The 22,101-nt window shown below is 40.8% G+C and overlaps 1 protein-coding gene across 12 annotated transcripts in view; it reads right to left on the bottom strand.

Annotated features, from left to right (window-relative positions):
* Positions 1-16,652, bottom strand: part of CIT (citron rho-interacting serine/threonine kinase) — a 72,699-nt gene extending 56,047 nt beyond the window's left edge. For 11 of the 12 annotated variants that reach the window (XM_071816225.1, XM_065851791.2, XM_071816228.1 and 8 more), the window contains exons 1-9: positions 16,555-16,652; positions 16,105-16,230; positions 15,238-15,379; positions 13,796-13,971; positions 12,385-12,486; positions 12,018-12,160; positions 9,647-9,740; positions 8,092-8,295; positions 6,757-6,910 (exon numbers count right to left, since the gene is read on the bottom strand). In XM_071816225.1, coding sequence (XP_071672326.1) covers positions 6,757-6,910; positions 8,092-8,295; positions 9,647-9,740; positions 12,018-12,160; positions 12,385-12,486; positions 13,796-13,971; positions 15,238-15,379; positions 16,105-16,200 — 1,111 coding nt within the window. In that variant the 5' untranslated portion in view covers positions 16,201-16,230; positions 16,555-16,652. Of the gene's footprint in view, positions 1-6,756; positions 6,911-8,091; positions 8,296-9,646; positions 9,741-12,017; positions 12,161-12,384; positions 12,487-13,795; positions 13,972-15,237; positions 15,380-16,104; positions 16,231-16,355; positions 16,480-16,554 lie in introns of those variants that run through there. The other variant, XM_071816226.1, reaches the window with a different exon arrangement.
* Positions 16,653-22,101: the final 5,449 nt, after the last annotated feature.

Here is a 22,101-nt window from a genome sequence, read left to right as displayed (position 1 = left end):
ACCAGTAAGATTGTATTTCTCTAAAAGAGCTTGCTCAAGATCTGGAACTCTTGTTGGGACACCACTGCAGTCTGGCTCTGATACAATTAGCTCTGAAGAGAGGTATAAATAGCAGGAATTACAGTGTATTTCTTACTATAATTTCTAAGTTGGTACCACTTAACTTGTTAAGCGGTTGTTTAATTTCGGCTGATTTTCTCGTGTTTGCTTCAGTTTAATTAACCAACAGAACAAAAGAGCAAGTTCTTCTCAATGATGTGCAGCACCCAAGCTACCTGCTGGCTTGGCTACGTGTGTGAAAGAAATGAATGCAAAAACCTGCTGTGAAATTCCTGCCTCATTCAATCGCGTTTTCTACAGGGTGTTTTTTTTATTTATTTCATCACTCGGGTCCTCACTCACTGCAAATCTACTGATCTCTTTTTTGCTCTATAACGGAGCCAGCTCTTCAGTCAGCGACTCGATCCCAGCCCGTTGTGACGAGCTGACGAAGGGCAGTGTGCTAAAACCGTTACCATGGATCCAGCGGAGATCTCCTGGAGCTGAAGGGCTGATGAGAACCCAAGAACCGGGAACCAGCATCGCAACCCCTGCAGTGCAGGCTCCCTGCTCCTCACTCCCTGCACGCTCGGGTTTAACCCCACCTGGCCGCAGTCGTGACAGATGCTGATGCTTTTCTGACCGACACGGGCGGAATGAGTCAGGGCTGGGGCTTGTTGGCTCCCTCTAGGTTGCCAGAGCTTTTCACAGCCCGCGTTTTAACTCTTCCTTCTCTAGACAAACATACGCTTCAACTACCCACCAGACCAGCGTTAACAGGTAAAAAAAACAGTAAAAAAATTGTCTGTATAAACTGCCAAATCACAACAAGACACGCAGACTTTGTTAGCAGCTCCCCGAGGAGCCATTCTGACACTGCTCCCAAGCAAGGGAGTGAGGAGAAATTTTATGAAGCAAATAGGATGCTGCTCACGTACAGTAGCTCCAAGTACATTAGAATGCGATGAATGAGGAAAATACACAAATTAAATAGGTTCTGTAGTAAGCAGTTTTAGTTACTGGCTCCAGAGCATTTCAATTTTCTGTCAATATCATGAATTTATTAATTTCTGCTATTTTATTGGCGACAATATCAATTTAGATCCGATATAATGCTGGCATTTATGTACTGTAACCATAATTTTGGAGTACAGATTGTTGATAAAGATCTGTATTTTTTTAAAAATTCACTTAATGTCAGGATAACATGTAGCTACTCTTTCATATGTTCTTCATGATTAAAAACAGAAGCAACAGAAAACAGTTTGAAAGTATATCATCTTTAAGACAAATAACAAGCCCAAAGTTACAGTTAATTCAGAGCAAAGTAGCATAAGTTTAGGAATTTTTTCGTTTAGAACCTCTGCTGAAAGAACTTTGCACATCTTCTCACAGGAAGGGGTTGCTGTGGGGTTTTTAACATTGTCTTTGAAGACAGATATTGTCTATGAGGTAAAGTAATAGAGAAAACAGCCAACTATTCAATACCTCTAGGGAAGTCTAGAAGCTTTCTTAAAGAGGTAGCAAAAAACAACTTAGCTTCCTTTTTATAATGGTATAGCAATGCTGTTTTATACTCCTCATCTTTGAAAGAGAGGTCTAGTGCCTTTCTTCTCACCAGAAATCAGCCCAGAAGATCTTCGGAGTCATCTTCAAGCCCTCGCAACTAGAAAGAAAGTCTTTTCTCTTACCGACGATAAGAATTGCTAGTCAAATCGCACACAGAAAACAAAATATAATTTAAATATGCCCAAGATCAGCATGCACATAAAAAGATGAAAAGCACTCAATAGGGGAACAATGGATGGAAAAAGATAAAACTGAATTTGAGACGGAGCAAAGCTTTGGGGCTGGTGGGAGACTGGTTTAAAGAGCACAATGTTTTACACTACGATCTCCTCTGATGTTTAATAAAATAGATGAACAAAGAGAAATTGTCAACACTAGATTAAAAGAATAATGAAAACATCTTTTGCCCTCTATTTTGCATTCAGTAAAAATCCATGACTAACAGTCCAAAAACTCCGCAACTTTGCATTATAACCTCGCTATGATATTTGTACCAAGAAAAAGTAGCAACTAAAAAGACAATTTTTAAAAAGTCATGCGACAAAACCACCTCTCGATGTTAAAGATTTCTGAACTGTCCACAGTGACTGGAAGTGCGAAGCAGAACTTCCTCAGAAGTTTCACAACACTGGAAAAGACTCAGAGGTAAGAGGGACTATCTTTAGGGAAAACAGAAACAATAGTTAGATCCAATCTGATTCTGTAAACTATTTGGTAGCTTCTTCACAGTCCTTTATTCCTAAGACTAAAGATTCCTTTGTCTGATGCCCAACATATCTACAGAATAAACGGAGTAGTCTTGTAAGAACGAGCTAAGATAGACAAGCAATATGTGGGTCACATAGTGACATAATCTCTGGTTAAATTATTATTTCTTGCTTAAAATCAAAGGGCTGTCACACAACTATAGTCTTTTCAGAACAAGATGAAGATCAGTGAATGTACATACATTGATGTGCTTATCAGTTGCTTCTTTAAAGGGAAGAATCCTTTAGCAGAGGTCAAGATAAGCCTCTGAGAACTAAATGTTAAAACCAGCGTGTGACAAGGTGAAAAATTTGCACTTTTTCAGGCTCACCCAAAAGGAAGGCAAAACTATTATTCAAAAAGACATTAAACTCATTGCTTCTACTCATACAAACTGGTTGGCTACAAGTCCTCTTTTTGTCCCTGATATGTTACAAGTGAACGTACGTGTTCTGGTTACCATTTAAAGTATTCTATCTTGTAGAGAACTGTATGTTTTAAAAAAACCAATTGCTTGCCTAGATACCTCCCCACTTGTGGAAGGATGTAACCCTCTTCCATCTGTTCCAAGGGATGGCTTTCAGAGGAAAAGGGGGTGTTGTAGGTTGCTAAGTTTAAAAAAAAAAAGGAAGAAAAAACCAAAACCACCACACATCCACTGCAGCACTTTAACCAGTTTATCACTCAGATTAGATAAAACGTCTTTTACGGAAAGCTTTAAAAAAAACCAAAACAAAACGCCAAAAACCAGACAAACCGTCTGTGCACTAGTGTGTGTATTTCTGACAAGTTCAAGAAACGTTGCCTTGGTCGGGTCTTTCAAGCCTTTCAAAATATTTTCATGCAAATTCATAGAAGAGATACTGCATTTCCCCTGGGGCAGTGAAAGACTTAACTGAAATAGGAAATTTAAAGGAAATACAGAATGTTTCTTAAGAATAAAAATGTGTTTTTTCTTGATTTCCAAGGTGCTTGCTGAGGAAAAGCAGCCACGCAGCCTTTTAAAGCAGGTTGGGCACTACTCTTCTTCAGGCTTTAACAGGCCTATTTGAGTAAAGTGTTATGGAAGAAAAACAGAAAATAGAAAGTCCACAGGATGTAATTTAAGGATGTTTTCTCTAGGACTGCTTACAAAAAAAAGGCATTATACTAGTTCTAACCAATCTCTACAACATTATCTTTTCTGTTCTGTCAAGACAACAATCCAACACATACCTGGTCAGGCTGGAGAGGTGGGCAGGGAAAAATGTAATGCAATATAACAAGGGCAAGTGTCGAGTCTTGAATCTGGGTAGGAACAACCCCAGGTTCCAGTATAAGTTGGGGAATGACCTGTTAGAGAGCAGCATAGGCGAAAGGGACCTGGGGATCCTGGGGACAGCAGGGTGACCATGAGCCAGCACTGGGCCCTTGTGGCCAGGAAGGCCAATGGAATTCTAGGGTGTATTAGAAGGGGGGTGGTCAGTAGGTCAGAGAGGTTCTCCTGCCCCTCTACTCTGCCCTGGGGAGACCACACCTGGAATATTGTGTCCAGTTCTGGGCCCTCAGTTCCAGAAGGACAGGAAACTGCTGGAGAGAGTTCGGCGCAGAGCAACAAAGATGCTGAAGGGAGTGGAGCATCTCCTGTGTGAGGAAAGGCTGAGGGAGCTGGGGCTCTGGAGCTTGGAGAAGAGGAGACTGAGGGGTGACCTCATTAATGTTTACAGATATATAAAGGGTGAGTGTCAGGAGGATGGAGCCAGGCTCTTCTCAGTGACAACCAATGACAGGACAAGTGGCAATGGGTTCAAACTGGAAGACAAGATGTTCCCCTGAAATTTGAGAAGGAACTTCTCCTCAGTGAGGGTGGCAGAGCCTGGACAAGGCTGCCCAGGGAGGTTGTGGAGTCTCCTTCTCTGCAGACATTCAAACCCGCCTGGACACCTTCCTGTGGAACCTCAGCTGGGTGTTCCTGCTCCGGTCGGGGGACTGGACTGGATGAGCTTTCCAGGTCCCTTCCAATCCCTAACATTCTGTGATTCATTAAATAGCAGAAAACAACAAATACAGAGAGCATATATATAAATATATGCTCTTTTATATATATATATATGTATATATATATAAAAATATGTTTCAGCACAATACTCCAAGGAAGGGGAAAATTACCTGTTAAACCTGACCTTAGGTTTAATGGTTGGATTCTGTTCCTGTATCTCAAGAGCTGATTCTACAGTCAGATGCTACTTGAACCCAAGGAAGTCGGGAGCTTTTGGAGAGGCAACTATCTTTTGGGAAGGGGTCTACAGAAAAGTCAAGCGTTTCATAGGTTACCACAACAACAAAATGTTAACGCTGAAGAAACCCTTAATGACGCATTCTTAACCAAAACTGGCAAATTAAGAATGGTTATCCTAGAGCTCCCAGCATGGTAACTTAGCTACCTGCAATGCAAGGGTACCAATTTTTTCTCTACCTTTCTCAGTCTGAAACAGAAACATCAATGCTTTTATAGACTAAAGTCTGACTGTGCTGACACAGAATTTATTTAACAATCATAGAATCATTTAGGTTGAAAAAGACCTTTAAGATCGAGTCCAACATTCCAAACCCCCAAAATTTTTGACCAGGTTACCTTGAGGGAGCAAGATTCTTTAAATCCTGTGACCTATTCCAGCACTCACTGGTTTCCTAATTTTCTCAGGCTGCCATTGCTCCAGTTAAACATCACTATCAGCAGAGGTCAAGAAAAGAAAGAAACCTTTAGCTTTTAGATAGCCCAGGTCAAACCCAACAAGGGTTTTGAATCGAATGACAGCAACGCTGTCCTGAATAAAGCAGCAAATGGAGAACCACTGCAGAGAGCAAAGCAATAGGTGATACATTGAATCTGCTACTAAAAGCAGGAAGACTGCTGTGTTTTGTGCTAGTTACAGGGGGGGGTTATGATGTATGAGACATAACAACAAAGTCAGGGGTCAAAACTGCATGAATTTTCACAGTAGGCAGGTCCGGATATTACAGGGAATGATGCAATCCGCTAGCCAGCTGCAGGCAGAAACGGGAGTTTTAAAATCCCAAATGATTATTTCAACATTTTAACGACATCAGGGCTGCCCCCCAGCTTGCCCATCAGCGTCATCATTGGCACGTGAAATGCCAAAACACTCAATTAAGTTGTGCAGTTGTATGAATACTGGATAGACAATTGCCAAGGAAACACCAGAGCATATGCTCACATGCCATTTTTTCCCAGATCTGAGATAACACGAGGCAAATGCAACGCAAACAATTCAGAAATGGAAACTGGTGGCTTAGGTCGGGCTCTGGGGAAGGAAGGCAGAGCGAGCTGAAGTCTGGGAAACGTATGCTGAAATGATAAAGCAGACTCAATGCCCAATGGCTCTCAAAGGGCAGAAACAAGGGAATTTTGCAGAACAGCAGCTCCACAAGTTCAAAATTAATGAATCAACGGAAAATCAAGTAAACATTCTGTGGAGCTGACAGCTGAAGTGCTGCGATAGTCATCAAAAGTAGAAGCACTGGCTTGGCAATTTATCATGGAAAATGGAGCACAATCATTGCTCTTACAGCAGATTTGATAAAGAATAGAAGGCAGACATGTTCCTTGCCCAGATAATCTTACAGTCCAAATCATTTAAAATACTATCCAACACAAGTCAGGGACTCATACATAGATCGCTGATGATCAAGGAAATATTTGCTCTTGCCATGGAGCTGGTGCCTCAGTACTTCCAAATTCTGAATTCCATTGCTTCCATGGTACTATAAACAATTTTCTACATAGAAAAGTATCTGCTTCACTGGTTTTATTCTATTCCTAGTGGAATGAACAGATGTTTTGACAGAAAAATTAGTCATATATTAGCCACATAAACTTTGAGGAAAAACTCCAATGCCCCTATGACCGTTGACATTTTATCACCTACGGGAACTAAATAAAACATGTTGAAACCTTAAATGAGGTTGGATCACAAGCAATGAAAGAGAGAGAGACGAAGATCGAATCAAAAATATTGAGAGGAAGCCAAACTTAACCAAATTGAGGCAGAAAAGGCCTGAAAGAATATCCTGATGTGTTTTAATCTAAGGAAGGAAATGAAAAGGACCATTTTGGTTTTTCACTCTAGTGCCTGCAGTAATAGGGCAATTGTATCAGAAATTCATATAGGAGCGTATTAAACTTCATCTTCCCTTACAATTTTCACCTGAGAGATGTTAGCGTATCCTATCCAAAAACCAAAATGAATTGTTTTGTTAAAAACACCTGCTGCAGACACAGTCCTGCTTCATTATGAATAATTATTTGGATCAAACACACTTAAATACTCACATTGCACAAATTTTCATGCTACCCAACAAAAGAGGAATTGTTTATAAATACAGTATTACTCTACTTACAGTTACGGATATTATTCCAGTCAATGTTAGAAAAGAAAGGATGGCAGCAGAGTCCCTCATAGCCCAGCCTTTCCTTCTGCCCGCACAGCAGGCTCTGGATCAGATCAAGAAATTCACCACTAACTTTCACATCCTCTGGGAACTTCAGAAATCTCTGCATTAGGAAGAAAAGCGTTTCAGTTCAGTAGGAAAACAGTCCCAGAACAGTAAGATTAAGTTCCATTATTCTGCAATATGTCAGGCACAAAGGCTAAATATTTACAGCATACAAATAAAAGTATTGTGCATTTTTCCTAAGTAGGATTTATAGATATTTAGTGCAGTAAAGATAACACAGGAACAACCGCTCCTGACCAGACAAACGGCAGTCCCAGATCACCATCTTCTGCTGAACCACGGCAAATAGCACAAACAAAAACAAGACACTCGCCCAAACTTCCAAGGATTCGTGGTTTGGGATTTTCTGAACCAGGGATGATGTCTTCGTATTTGACAGCTATCAATGGATTCTTCTATCCATTTTTCTAGTCACTCCTTGAACACATATAAACAATCAGTAGCTGCAAGCTTGTGGCAAAGAGCTTCCCAGCATGTGCTCAGAATGTGCTATATCAAGTATTCTTTTTTGTTTGTAAGGCAGTTACTGCTGGCTACTTTCATTTAATGCCCCTAATTCCCGTATTAGAAGAGATAACAGGCAACCATTATTTGTTCGCTTCCTCCCAGCTACACAATTTTTTTTCTCTTTCCTACTAAATCCTAGCATTCTACATGCTACTTTTTGGACTGTTACTATGAATTAAACTAAGATTTGCATAGAATATAGTATCAAGATACTGTTCTTGAGCCCATCACTGGGTAAAGCTGAGATATTTTTCCCTTCAGATGCATTAGTTTAAATTTATTGACACTAATTTTCAGATGATGTGTTAATCATGCAGACACACAACATCCCCAAGTCTTTCTACAGATCTTTGTTGCTAGCCCTTGCCTTTACTATCCAGAAACACTTAGATTCAGAAGCTTTATCGATCCACAATTCATCCTTTCAATCCTTTTTCTGGATTATTTTAGAAATGCTGCAATTACAGTTGCCTAAGATGGACAGCTACATCTTTTTTAATTCATGCACTCCAAATGGTTATTTTTAGACACCTGTTACAAAAAATAAGATCTACAATACAGAGACATATATAAAAAATGTAAGCATATATGCTTACTATTTTATGAACATGACAAATGAAGAAACATCCCTAAGCTTGTTTTCTGAACTGTAAAAACAGAGTCTTTGGTTACAGCTGTTTTACTCAAGGCCATGGAAGGAGTTCTCTCTACCTGAAAGTTCATGATGTTATTGAAAGTTTTAGCTGAAGTTCCTTCAGTGAACGGAGATCTTCCGTAAATCATTTCATACGCAATGACTCCTAGGGACCACCAGTCGCATTCTGGACCATACGAAGCTTTGCCGTCCCCATTCAAGCCCGTTAGCATTTCTGGTGCCATGTAGTCAGGTGTGCCAACAGGTAGCTTGGCGTTTACCTACAAGCAAAGATACACCAAGTGACGTGACAGCACTTTCTGTTCATTGTGGTCTTGGTACAACAACAAATCTCTTTTCTTTTTTTAAATGAGACACAACTTTTAGCCCTCCAAGCTAATTCTAAGTAATTTTAAGGAAGCTGTTAAGCAAAAAAAGTACAAGGTTAAGGGAACTGCTGATAAACAAACAGAAAGCAAGCTATTTGGTATATAAAGTGTCAAATAATCAGAGTGAACTGTTGCTAGGAAGTACAAACAGCTAATGTAGAAAAGCAGCATCCTAAAAAGCACAGGGTTACTAAACATGGGTGATTTCAGCAGTACACATACTCTAGCACTGCTGTTTCAACTTGTATTAACAGCGACATCATCGCTGAAATTTCCAAACCACTCCAATTCAGACGTAAATATTCCCTGCCCTCATTCCATGCTGTGTCACCCCTGCCTGTCTACCTTATATTCATGATCAGAGAAGTACTAGTATTTCAATTTCTAGAGTGCTTAAAAAAGGTAATTCAGGAGTCCATACTGCAATCATTTTTGCACCAAGTGGTATAAAGAATAAAATAAAGCAGCAGGCAGACTAACACAGAAACCTGAAGATGACTGAAAAGATAATGTGAAAAAAAATGTATAGGAAAAAGGCGAAGCAGAGGAGAACTGAAGAGTGAAGAATAGGGAAAACAAAAAATTAAGAGTCACAATACTAAGAAAATGCTACCAAAAAAAATTGTAAAACAAGACAGGAATCTGGTGTAGAAATTCATATTCTCACTTAGATACATTTTAATTTCAAGTTATCAACTGAAATTGTATGCAGCTACCTAAATTTACAAGTAACTTATGAAAGAACTCAACCACTTCACAGCTTTGAATATAGTGAGTTCTGGTGAGTAAAGCCCAGAACGTTGGAATGTGACTCATTTCAGTCAAGAGCTCCCCAGTCTTCAAAGCTTTGCCACCTGAGTTACAACAAGCACAGTTTTCAGTCCAATTATGAACAATTATAAATCCATATCCTTCCTTAAGCACAGCATTGAGCAGTTGTAAGAACCTCTAGAAGTATGATTTTGTATTGCAGTGCAGCACCATGAAACATTAGGCTTGCCTTTACCTTGTGTTTTAAAATTTTAATAAGCAAATATATATCTACTGAGAGCTGCAAAAGATACTTGAGCTTATGTTTGAAAAGCCATACATAAATGGAAAAAGATCATTGTGAATAGATTCCATATTGGACAAGAAAGGCAGAAGAACAAGGTGTAATCAAGGAATAGATATCAGGTTAATTTCCCTTTTTGACTGGACTATCCAAGCAAGCCATACACAAAGTTTAAATCCACATTATTACCATTTTGTTTACTGTCATTTTGGCAGCCGACCCGAAGTCCACCAGTTTAATGTGTCCTGTCCGGTCAATGAGAACATTCTCTGGTTTGATATCTCTGTAAGCAAGAAGAGAGCAATCAATAACCTCTCCAAACCGTTCCCCACTGTCACATCAAGCTAACAGGATATCCCTTTCTAGGTGCACCCAACCATGCGCTCAGTTGCATAAAACCTCAGCAAGGGGGAGTCTTATTTCACAGAATCACAGAATGTCAGGGATTGGAAGGGACCTCAAAAAATCACCTAGTCCAACCCCCCTACCAGAGCAGGAACACACAGCTGAGGTTACACAGGAAGGTGTCCAGGCGGGTTTGAATGTCTGCAGAGTAGGAGACTCCACAACCTCCCTGGGCAGCCTGGGCCAGGCTCTGCCACCCTCACTGAGAACTTTCTTCTCAAATTTAAATGGAACCGCTTGTGTCCCAGTTTGAACCCATTGCCCCTTGTCCTATCATTGGTTGTCACCAAGAAGAGCCTGGCTCCATCCTCCTGACACTCACCCTTTATATATTTGTAAACATTAATGAGGTCACCCCTCAGTCTCCTCTTCTCCAAGCTAAAGAGCCCCAGCTCCGTCAGCCTTTCCTCATAAGGGAGATGCTCCACTCCCTTCAGCATCTTTGTTGCCCTGCGCTGGACTTGCAGTTCCCTGTCCTTCTGGAACTGAGGGGCCCAGAACTGGACACAATATTCCAGATGTGGTCTCACCAGGGCAGAGTAGAGGGGCAGGAGAACCTCTCTGACCTACTGACCACTCCCCTTCTAATACACCCTAGGATGCCATTGGCCTTCCTGGCCACAAGGGCACAGAGCTGGCTCATGGTCATCCTGCTGTCCCCAGGACCCCAGGTCCCTTTCCCCTACGCTGCTCTTTAATAGGTCATTCCCCAACTTATACTGGAACCTGGGGTTGTTCCTACCCAGATTCAAGACTCTACACTTGCCCTTGTTATATTTCATTGCATTTTTCCCTGCCCAGCTCTCCAGCCTGACCAGGTCTCTGGATGGCAGCACAGCTTCCAGTGTCAGCCACTCCTCCCAGTTTGGTGTCATCAGCAAACTTGCTGACAGTCACTCTATTCCCTCGTCCAAATCATTGATGAATATATTGAATAATATAGGCCCCAGTACTGACCCTTGAGGCACTGCACTAGATACAGGCCTCCAACTGGACTCCGCCCCATTGACCACTACACTTCCAACAAACATTAGGGAAGTTAAAATCCCCCACCACAACCAGGGCCTGTGATTGCGAGGCTGCTCTCGGCTGCCTGTAGAGGCCTCACCAACTTCCTCACCCTGATCTGGTGGCCTGTAATAGACACCGACAATAGTATCACCCTTGCCAGCCTACCCCTTAACTTTCATTGCTCTCTCACATAAAGAGCAATTCGACCACCATGCCTGGCTGGCCTGTCTTTCCTGAAAAGGACATAGCCATCCATGCCCACATTCCAGTCATGTGTGCTGTCCCACCCTGTCTCCGTAATTGCCACTAGGTCATAATCTCCTGCCCTAACACAGGTTTTTAACTACTCCAACTGGCGTTCTGTTTCCAAGCAAATATAAAAGTAGCAAAGTTCCCCTTATTTCATGGAAAGCTAATAATTATCACCAAAAGATGGGAAAAGAAGGTAGTTTTGCACCTTGAATACATTGTAATCACGTTACAGCGAAGTATTATGTAGCTTTCTTCCCAAATTTCCTCACATCTGCACATCTTTCAAATCCAGATAGCTACCCTGCATATAGAGCCACAGCCTATGCTCTAAGTGCAGCCACTGCAGCTGCTTGGAACATAAAATACTTTATAACATTTCCAAAGCCTCCGAATAGAATAAATTTATTAAGCACCAATGATTTTAAAATACACACAGTAACAGCCTTAAAGCCTTGATCTGATCTTTAGAAAACTCTGCGATATTTAACTACTCTAACATCCTATATTGCCCTGGTCACCAATCAGCACACAAGAAGTTGTAACAATAGCACTAGTTTCCTGTACTATTTGGCACTAAAAGCAACAATCTCTGAAAAATATTTTAATTTTGTATAGCATGACATTAAGGCTTATTTTTACTAAGCCTCCATAAAATATATGTAACAATCCTTTCTTGATATTAGTTTGAACTTTACATCAAAGCTAATGCCTTTAGCTACAATTATAGTTGGAGTCTGATTAATATTCTAATTTTCTCTTTTGATACAACATATGAAATATGGTCCTGAAAGAGAACAGAATATAAAACAACAAGAACGCATCATTCCAGAACACTTTTTCTGGGGCAATACTGATCAAATATTATCTGCAATGTAAAGCAATCTTTACCTACCGGTGTACATAACCCATCTGATGGACACTGTGAATGGCTAAAACCAACTCTGCAAGATAAAACCGCACCATACTCTCATCTAGTTGGTCCTCATATCGGTTTAAGAGTGACAGTAAGTCCCCTCCAGGCTGATACTCCATTACCTACATAAAATGTTAAAGGAACATATATAGTTCATATATGCAAAAGATATTCCATTCTATACAAAAGGTATTCCATTCAACTCCTCCATATTACACTGGACACATATCAAACAGTGGCATGTAACGCAGGAAAATTTACAGAGATGAGCACATTTCAACCATCACACTGTTCTTCAAAATAAAAATGGCAATAGAGGAGAAAAGAAACAAAGAAGGGGCATTACCAAGTAGAGATTTTTCTTGTCTTGAAATGCATATTGCAACTGTGGAATCCATGGACTGGTGCTCTGAGATAATATACTGCGCTCTTCCTCAAAAAACGACACCTACAAAGAAAGCAAGTGTTCAAGTATATCATGATGAAAATGAAAATGAAATGAAATGAAAATACATTAGAATCCCATAGTTTTACAAAGATTTCTGTCTGTGCAGCACACACCACAAAGAAATTAGACAGAAAATATTAAATGCTGTTTCCTTATAATGTGCACCTTTAAAAAGATAATTTTACTCCTTTGTGTTTTTCGTTCCCCTCCCACATTCTGTTGTCCAACCTGCTTTCAACTGAACGGTCCCTGCAACAAAGGCCAGTTTGCCTTTCAAACTGGTGAAGCACCTACCAGTCTGCAGTGCAATCCTGGTTGACCTCATCCGGACCGGCCCTAATAAAATAAAACTAATCTCAAAAGAATCAGATGAGCAGAAAAGAAGCGAGAGCAATTATGGGGTAGCATCTTATGGCTAATTCAGTAATAAATTCATTATAAGGTATTAAAATACAAGGCTGTCTTGAAATCATCCTCTAGCAACTATTTAATTATTCAGATGTGCAGCCAGACAACAATAAATTAATTTTATTACAAAGATACTGCAAGTTCATTTAGATCACCATTCCCACACTCAACAAGGCTGAGTAAGTGTCATATTGAAGGTAGTATCATACTTCGCTTTCTTGTCAACCTATACCATAGCAAGAGTAATTTTAGTTTATTTTCATTTCTGGTAGCCACAAACCACGCTAAGGGATCTCAGGAGCAACTTAACTGCACCATATATTGGGAACAACTGATGCAGATATTGCTGTATAAATTCACGAGGTCTTCCATGGAGTCTCTCTGTCTTGTCATCTCACATCAGTGAAAGATTAAGTTCTGTTTCTCACCAAACTATAACAACCTCCATTATCTCTTTTTTAAGTTTTCAAGTAACACATTTCTCAAAAGCTAGTGAGAGGCTCTCCATAAAAATCCAGGCACCACAGTTTGCCTTCACACCCACTCTTGACATTCTATGCCGTTCTTTAAAATAAAAGAACCCTTAATGAATAGATTGCTCGAAATTTCAAGCTATCAACGAACGGATCAATACTGATCCAGTATTTTCTCCACCTGCTTTTCCTTGTCTTACAATTAGATAGTAAGCTCTTCAAGACAAGGGCCATTTTTTGTTTTGGATGGCACCTCACCCAATAGATTCATAGACTAAAGACAGCAGAAAATATACTACTCCACTGAAATGTAGGATGATTCTTTTCAAGATGCACCTTAAACTTCCTTCTAATAGTAGTGACAAAAAGGAAACGTTCAAAAAATTGTAATTTATTGTTCTAATGTCGTAACAAAAAACTATACATACGTGCTCCTGCGCCAACAGGGACTCCTTGCTCATCACCTTCATAGCGTACACGTCACCAGTTGCTTTCTCTCTGACTACTTTTACATCTGCAAAGTGACCGCAGCCAACCACACTCTTTACTTCAAAATCCTTCACACTGGGCTGCAGTTCCCTCAATTCAGCTATGGTCTCTGCATCTATAAAAATAAAATACTTGTTTTTACATGAGCCAACTGGCATTTTGTAACAAACATAACATCAAAAACAGAAGGGGGGGGAAACACACACATTTAGTTCTAGACTCTCAAGAAATGTTAAATTGTTCCAGAATATGCTTCTTACAAAAAAAAAAAAAAAAGGCATAAAAAGTAGAAAAAGGCTGTATTAAGGCATAGTTCAGACTGAAATATGGTATATACAAAAGAATCAGGAAATGGTAAGACAGTTACCATAGCAACCATAATTCTGCCCCATTCATAACATCATATGCTGATAATCTCTTTTGTTTCTCATTTCTTTCCAACCATCCTTTACAAATATGAAGTGTATTCTCTCAGTGTGAGGGCTTTACCCAGCCGAGTTCTCCGAGTCAAGTGGCAGGGTTTGCTCCTCTGCCTGTGGGAGGCACTAGTCTATTGTCTAACAAATAACCGTAGACGTTTATTACAGATATTCAGTTCAAGTTTTCCACTGACTAGTTTCAACCAAAATGCACTGTGATAAGCAATTGTTCGCTGTAGATTGTTCTAAAAATTCTTCAGACTAGCAGAAAATTACTCTCTACTAATAATACCTAGAAACTGTTGGATAGAACTATTACAGAGTGCGTGATACATTATGTTTAACCCAATGGCTTTCTAGCATATCTGATTAGAAAAACAGGTGAACTTTTTTTTTTCTTTTCCCTAAAACGGATCTGAGCACGTTATCAGTAAAATATTTACTCCATAAGAAATTACATTTCTGAAGCACAGAATTACTATTTACAAGTTACATATGCAAAATTCAGGTAACACACGGAATCCAAAAGATTATTTCAAGCCGAGAGAGCCAAAGATGACCAAAATACTTTCTAGAATTTTGTTTCTCATATTTCTAGACATTATCCTGCTCTCAACTTCTGACATCCTTCTATTGCACATACCTGGAGCTTTGCGGTGTGCAGTAATCATCCACTTTAAAGAAAGTGCCTCCTCAACTATAAATACAGTACAGATTAAGAAGGATGCACATTCGAATCACAGCACTTCATAAGCCACTTGCATTTGACCTTTTTGGACCTGAACAAAGCTCTACTAAGATTGCCAAGATCCCCTTTGCAATATTGAGTCTGCCCACAAAATGTCAAGTGCTCAGACCCCCTGGGTTACAATCATTAATGAATCAAACCATTATTTAGATATTAACATTCTTAAGGACTGCCTTTTAAAATGGCACCTGAAAATTAGTTTAAACAAACTTACACTTCTTGACAAAGTTGCCAACATGTTTAATTTTCATTAAAGCAGGGTTTCTGCATTCTTCAAAAAGAACGAATAAAGAATCCAGGATGCCTTCCCGGGAGAGAGGAGACATCTGCTGTTGAGTCACAAAGAGTGGCTTCCCCTGGAAAAAAAAGAAGAAACAGCAGATGGAGTCTCAGACAACAATGAAAAGCCTCAAATCAATAACATATGTATTGAGCGGATTATATATTATTCATTTAAAAACCACGACTCCAGAAATTAGACAAATAATACAGAAGTGTGAGGTAAATATATCAGCTGATTGCATCTATCTGTAATAGCTGGTACAGGTATTTTACTTCTAGAAAAAGCAATCTTTTCAAGATTGTTGAAATTCAGATCACAGTTTTCTTGTAACCATCTAGATCCTACCGATGACTCTGATCTGACTGCTTTTTTTCTTGACATGGTACCATGTAGCTTTTTTCATGGCACAATCAGTACCAATATTAGCTCTAGAAAGAAAAGCTGCTGAACCTCAGATGATCAAATAGCAGCTGTTTAAGTAAACCCACCTCATGATAAACCCTCAGCTACATCACCATGAAAAAACTGCAAATTGCAGGACACAGAATGCAATATTCGACCTCTATGTGGGAAAATCCATTTCAGCTGAAACATTAACACATAAGAACAGTCACTATCCACTGAACTGTCTGCAAACCAGGCACATGCTTTGAACTTTGAAGTTATTGCCTTACTTTACCCCTTCCTCCAACAGACCCCACAGGCACACTCTAAGTGTTCACACAAACAAGCAAAAGTGTATTTTGATCTGCTGGGTAGGGACACAGATAGAACAGAGACAGGCCAGATGCTCTTTACCTGGAAGAGCAGGTTTAGCCGAGAAACGCGGCTCGTGATGGGCTCCATTGGTCCGGCCTCTACTGCATTTCGGGTGCCACATTTAAACTTCAACATCTTTACTGATTATTTGGTATAAAAGATCACCTGAAAAAGAGAATTGGGACATCAGGAATTTCAAGTACAGGGTGACTTTAAATAAAAGGATGGGGGGGGAGCTATAATTTGAGCAACGTTTGTATTTCCTAGGGGGCAAAATTTATTAAAACTACCAAGTTTGACCGCGTCCGGACGCCACAGCAGTTAACGTGTTTTGGGTGCAGGCGGACAGCGAACCCTGAGGGCAGGGGTCCCGCACACGGCGGGGTTGACGGAGCCGCCGCCCGCGCTCCCGCCCCCGCGGCCCCGGCCTCTCCTCAGCGCCGGGAGCCCCGCCCGCCTCCCCGTTCCCTGCTCCGCCGCGCTCCGCACCTGCCGCCCCGCTTTGCCGCCATCCAGGTTTGAACGCAGCCGAGGGCGGGTCCCGGCCGCCATCACTTCCGATGACGCGCCCCGAGCGCCCCCGCCTTAGCCAATCCCGAGGCCGGCTGCTGGCAACGCGTTCGGCACGAGCCGCGGACTCCCTGGGGGAGTGGCTGAGGCCCCTGGGGACGTCACTGCGCGTCACTGCCCGCGCGGGGCGGGCGCGGCGGCGGTTAACGGTTTTAACCGTCAGGTTGGTGGCCTGTCCGGCCCGCCCGCCGCTGAGGGGCCGGTGCCGCAGGACGCCCCCGCTCCGCTCCTTCCCTCGGGAGAAAGCGGGGGCGGTGAAGGGAAGGGCCGGGCAGGAGCTGTGCCAGGTCGTGGCTGTCGCTCAGCTGCTGCTCTGCTCTCACGATTCTGTTGCTGTGAAGTGTACACAGCACTTGGCCTGTATTTTACTTTTTTTTCCCACCCTTTTCCAAATCGTGAGAGGCAAAAATGACTCATTCTTAATAGTTCTGACTGGAACCGGTTCAACTGTAGACCAGACGTCATAGTTGGCAGCAGTTAACTGCCAGGTAGGACAGCCAGAGGGGAAATGAGAATGTTTTTAGAAGCTTTAAATTTTCTTCTGTAAAATGCTTATTTGACCTTTATGTCCCAATTATTTATTTCTTTTGTGATGTGCATGGCCATTTATACATATATAGGGTAATTAGTTTTCAAGTGAAGCATTGGTGGAAACGTTCCAGCTCGGCATCCCTGCCAAAGCACCTCCCGCCATCCATCACCCTGCTCGGGGGAACGCGGCGTGACCTTGTTCAACAGTGGATCCGTGCACTGATGGCAGCAGAGAACAGCAGCATGAAGCGCTGGTGCTATCTGCAAACATCACAGTCATGCAAAACACAGGACACTATTTCAAAGTGCAGTTCTTTGTCACACAATGGTTCGGCAGGTTTTAAGCTGGTAACAAAAGTGTAGGTGGTGGGATTCCTTGAAAATAATCATGGTGTTGTGTAGTGACATAAAACAACATGTTTTGCTATTCAGCAATTTTAACTATCCTAATACTAGCTTGGCATCTAGCTGATAAACTAATGCACTGATGGACTGACTCTATTATGACTTTACACAAATCACTCTACAGATTGGGTGCTTCCTTCTACTTCCAGTCCACCCCAGAACACAAATTTTTGGTGTATTTCTTGTCTCCAACTTACATATCTGGGTTCAAGTTATTAAACCTGAAAGAGTTTTTAAAATCTGATTCATTGTCTACCACCTGCACTGCCAATTTGCTTTTTGGATTCCATTCAGGACACCGTCATTGTCTGTGTTTCGTCCACAACTGCCTTGCACAGGAGAGAATAGCTCTTAAGAAAACGTGCAATAACGAGCTTCCATTTCAAAAACCAGTCAATTTTCATGCTAATGCATTTTAGTAAAATACCACATCCTGCCTTGTTATTTTGAACCACTTGATGTCTAAGGGCACTTTGTCCTGGATTTTGGACAAGTCTCATCTGCCATTCAAGAGGAGAACGTTAGGCTCCTCTGCCCTTCCTCTTCTTCTGCACAAGTGCCATTAGCCTCCTCTCTTTTAACTGCCAAAAGTCAGTAAAATATCCACATTGTTTCTCATGCCACTTCAGAAATTACTATATCTGTACATTAGTTTAGATTTAGAAAGAGGGGTAAGCAAAAGAGCTGGGTTGTCTGTCTGACAGCTCATTTCTGTATTGTATTCAAATACCAAGATGTGGCTGATTCCATCTCCTCTGCAGGATGGCACAGAACAGCAAAGTGGATGAGGAGGTGGGTCATTAAAGGTTTCATCCCATCCACATTTGGCCACCCTTTCCCTTCTACTACACAAACACTTCTGGGTCTCACACACAACACCCCAAATTTGTTTGATCCACCAGGTGTGTTGCACAGCCCTCCTTGACAAACAAATCTGCCCCAGTAATCTAACTGGCCTCTCAACTGCCCAGCAGGTTCAACTACACTATGAGTTTAATTGCTACAGTTTTCATGTTTATAACTTCATTTTCCCAAACAAAGGTTTCCTTGTTTGTGTACTGGTGAGTGCTTGCAAGGCTGTTGAAAGTGTTCTTTGGGACAGATTCTGTTTTCCTCAAAATTTAGGGGAGGGCTCAGGTTAGATTAGTTCCCTTCAAGAAGGCCTTTAAGCACTAATTTTGCTAGAAGCAGCCACTTGGTGGGAGATCACTTACTGTTTTTGCTCCTTTGGTGCTGTGTAAAAGGCTCACATAAACAACAATATCTATGAGTAAAATGAAATAGTAGCATAAAAATACAGCTGCACCAGAGCTGTTATCAAACATTAAGAAAAGGAGCTGAAGTGGCAGATGGCGGGGGCAGAGGGGAGAGAGAAAAGCTGTGCCGTTTTAGCAATAAAACCTCAGTACCCATTTTTGATGTCTCAGATTAAAAATAAAAATAAATACCTTTCCAGAAGAACACGTGTTTTGTTTTTCTTTAAATTGGTGATCTGAAGTCGAGTGAAAATGATGATTCCTTCATACTGTTGATATTTTTATCAAGGGCAATCGTAGTACACTACTTTTTTGTCTTTGTAACTGTCAAATTATATATCACTTCTTGATCTTGGCAGCTGCTCCTGTGGATTACCTCACTAACCTTGAAGGATTAGCAGCAGACCTGTGATTGTACAAAACAAGGGCTTATTCCCTACTATTAACAGGTCATTCAAAAGTGTAACAGAATAAATAGCTCTCTGATTTTCCCTAAACAGGTCCCAATATGGTGCTCCACTTGTTTTGACATCTCACCATGCACTGTATTGGTTACCATCTGCTTGGCATATTTTTATTATAAGAGCAGGGGTTTCCCTTTATTTCCTTGGTGAAAATTCTCCCTCGTGCTGTTGAATAGGGCACAAAAGTGACCGTGTTCCAAAGATTGCTTGTCACACCCCTCGGGCTTGCTTGGGGTTGAAGGCACCAGATAAGTGTAAAAGATCAGGTACACAGGTATGCCGCTTTTGCCAAGAAGCCAGCACTCAGTTTCATCCAAACTAACATCATCATATTTTTATGGGCAGAGAGGTGCCAAATCCCCCTAACACCATCTGGCTGTGAACTTCTGTATTTACAGCAGCATTGCCTTAAATACCATCATCTGCGGAGCAACAAGACACTTGTGTCTGTTCCCAGGGTGCTGACTTCCTAAGATACACACATGCCTAGAAGGTAATAAAAAAGACTTGTGCTATCACAATTCTAAGAGCTTAGCACGACCAAAAAATTCCCATTTTTTTCATCCTACTTTGGAAATCTATTAGACACATAGCCATCACCCAGCCTTCTATTTATTTATAAAAATGCCAACAGACACAAGTGATGCTCTTCAGACCTAAACCCAGTTCTGAGGATTCCTCATTCCAGCATCCACTGTTCAGTCACTACCCATGTTTTCTTACTAAACTCTCCTAACATACAACCAGATGTTCAGTTTCTCTTTAAGCCAAAACCAAATCATGTTAAATTCTGGTGTGACCAAAATTAAATGGTAACTGCAAACCGAGCATTTAACTGCATGAAAGTGAAGTGCTTTTATAATCCTGATTGTCTTTTTCTATATTTGTCCTAAAACAAATACCTCAGTACTTACTGGAGAAATAATTTATTAATTTTGAGATGCAGTGAAAAGCAAATGATCTTTTGCATAGCTTCAGGCTTCCTTTGTGCTATCACAGGAACACCCCTGATTCCACAAAAATTGTTTTATAGAAAACGATTTATTAAACGTCACGATCTGTCAAGACACATTAATATTGATGTGTTCACATTAACATTTCCTGGAGCTGCTGAAAACTGAATTTGTCATGACTTACTGGGAATTACATGTTGCAGAGCAACAAGTGACAGGGGCTTAATTAAAGCAAAATTGATGAAGTATTTGAGCAACTACAATAAATGTTTAGTTTTAAATGTAGCTAAGGAACTATTTGCATGTTTTCACTGACATGGAAATAAGGGCAATGCTGAACTATCTTTAAGAAGATAAAACCTAGAATGGGACAGGTGCATTTTATCATCTAGAAATTGCATAGAAGAAAATATCTGAAATGTAGATACTCTGATGACATAAAAGATGGCCATATCAAATTATATTTTCGCTAGATCCCAAAAGAAGATAAGAACTGAGATACCATTATAGTGAAGACACTGAATTCATTCGAGAGCACAACTGAAACTTGTTATAATTTAATCTCACATTGGTCCTAGGACAAAGGAATTTTAGGAGTTCACGGGAGGACTTTTTACTTGCCTTAAGTCAACAAATCCACAGGAAACACACCCTTTAGTTTACTACACCAATAATTTGCTTGCTTGTGGTCTGGTCATCTGCCTTCACTGCCATGTGTTGGAATTCCATGTAGAAACCTGGCATTCCCCACCCTCCTGTGGGCTGCGCAACATTGTGTATCCTGATTTGCGGTGGAAGAATTTCTGACTCAATCCGTGCACTATATTTGGAAACTGGAAATCTGACTGTCATCAAGAGAAAGTGCCTAAAAATATTCATTCTGTCTTAATATAAGTAGTAGGCTCTTGGTTGATCTGCCCCTGAGATCAGCCAGAAGCAGTGATGTGCCAGACAGACCTGTTCCTGTCCAATATTGATGAGCAGCAGAGCCATGCACACCCATAAATCTCTTTGGCTGACTTCCAGAAAGTTGTAAGGGTATGAATTAATTTAGGAGTTAGCTAGATGGCATTGAAGGATACTCGTATATCGCTATACCATTGTGATTCAGGGGAAAACAGGTCTGGTAACTGTTTGGAGTTTTCTAGAATAAATGTTTGATTGATGTTGATGTAACAAAATGGCAGGCAGCCATCCGGGAGGGAAGAATCACTAAATCAGTTTTCCACTGGAGTGGAAAACATCCCCCTTTTTGAAACAGGGGTGTTTGTTAAGGTTTGTTTGGTTTTTAATAGGTCAGTTCAGTGCCAGTTGCAAACTACAATTCAGTTGGGAAGAGCCTTCTCATATCACATCCACACACTAAAGCAATTGCTCTGGCCGTCTCTGCTGTACAAATCATTAGGAAATAGAAGGTGCTTTCCTGCACCCAGTGTTGACCGAGAGATGTGGCTACAACATACTACAGAGTTCCAAGATCTGTTATCTAAAAGCAAAATAAAACCACTGGCTCTTACCTATACTTTAGTAAAACAAATATTGTCAGACTGAAGGATCAAAATTCAGTATTAAAATAGATTAAAGAAAATATATTAAATATGTTAAAATTATATAAGCTCTTTTAAAAACAAAAGAAACAAAAACGCACTACAACTTTGTACTAACGCTGGTGAATTAATCGACAGAGGTAGATTGGGCTTCTTCATATCACTGAACTTGAAAGAAATGCTATCTTTTTGCTTTGGAAGATTTATTCAAAAAATTCCAGTAAAAAATAATCTGTACACCGCAGCCTTATAGGCCTGGTGGCAAGAGTGAACAGGGTAGAGGAGAACAACAGTAGCACTTTGTTCAGAG

The sequence above is a fragment of the Patagioenas fasciata genome, chromosome 17 (genome assembly GCF_037038585.1).
Source record: "Patagioenas fasciata isolate bPatFas1 chromosome 17, bPatFas1.hap1, whole genome shotgun sequence".
In the NCBI taxonomy this organism is placed as follows: Eukaryota; Metazoa; Chordata; class Aves; order Columbiformes; family Columbidae; genus Patagioenas; species Patagioenas fasciata.
This window is presented reverse-complemented; position numbering and strand designations above follow the sequence as displayed.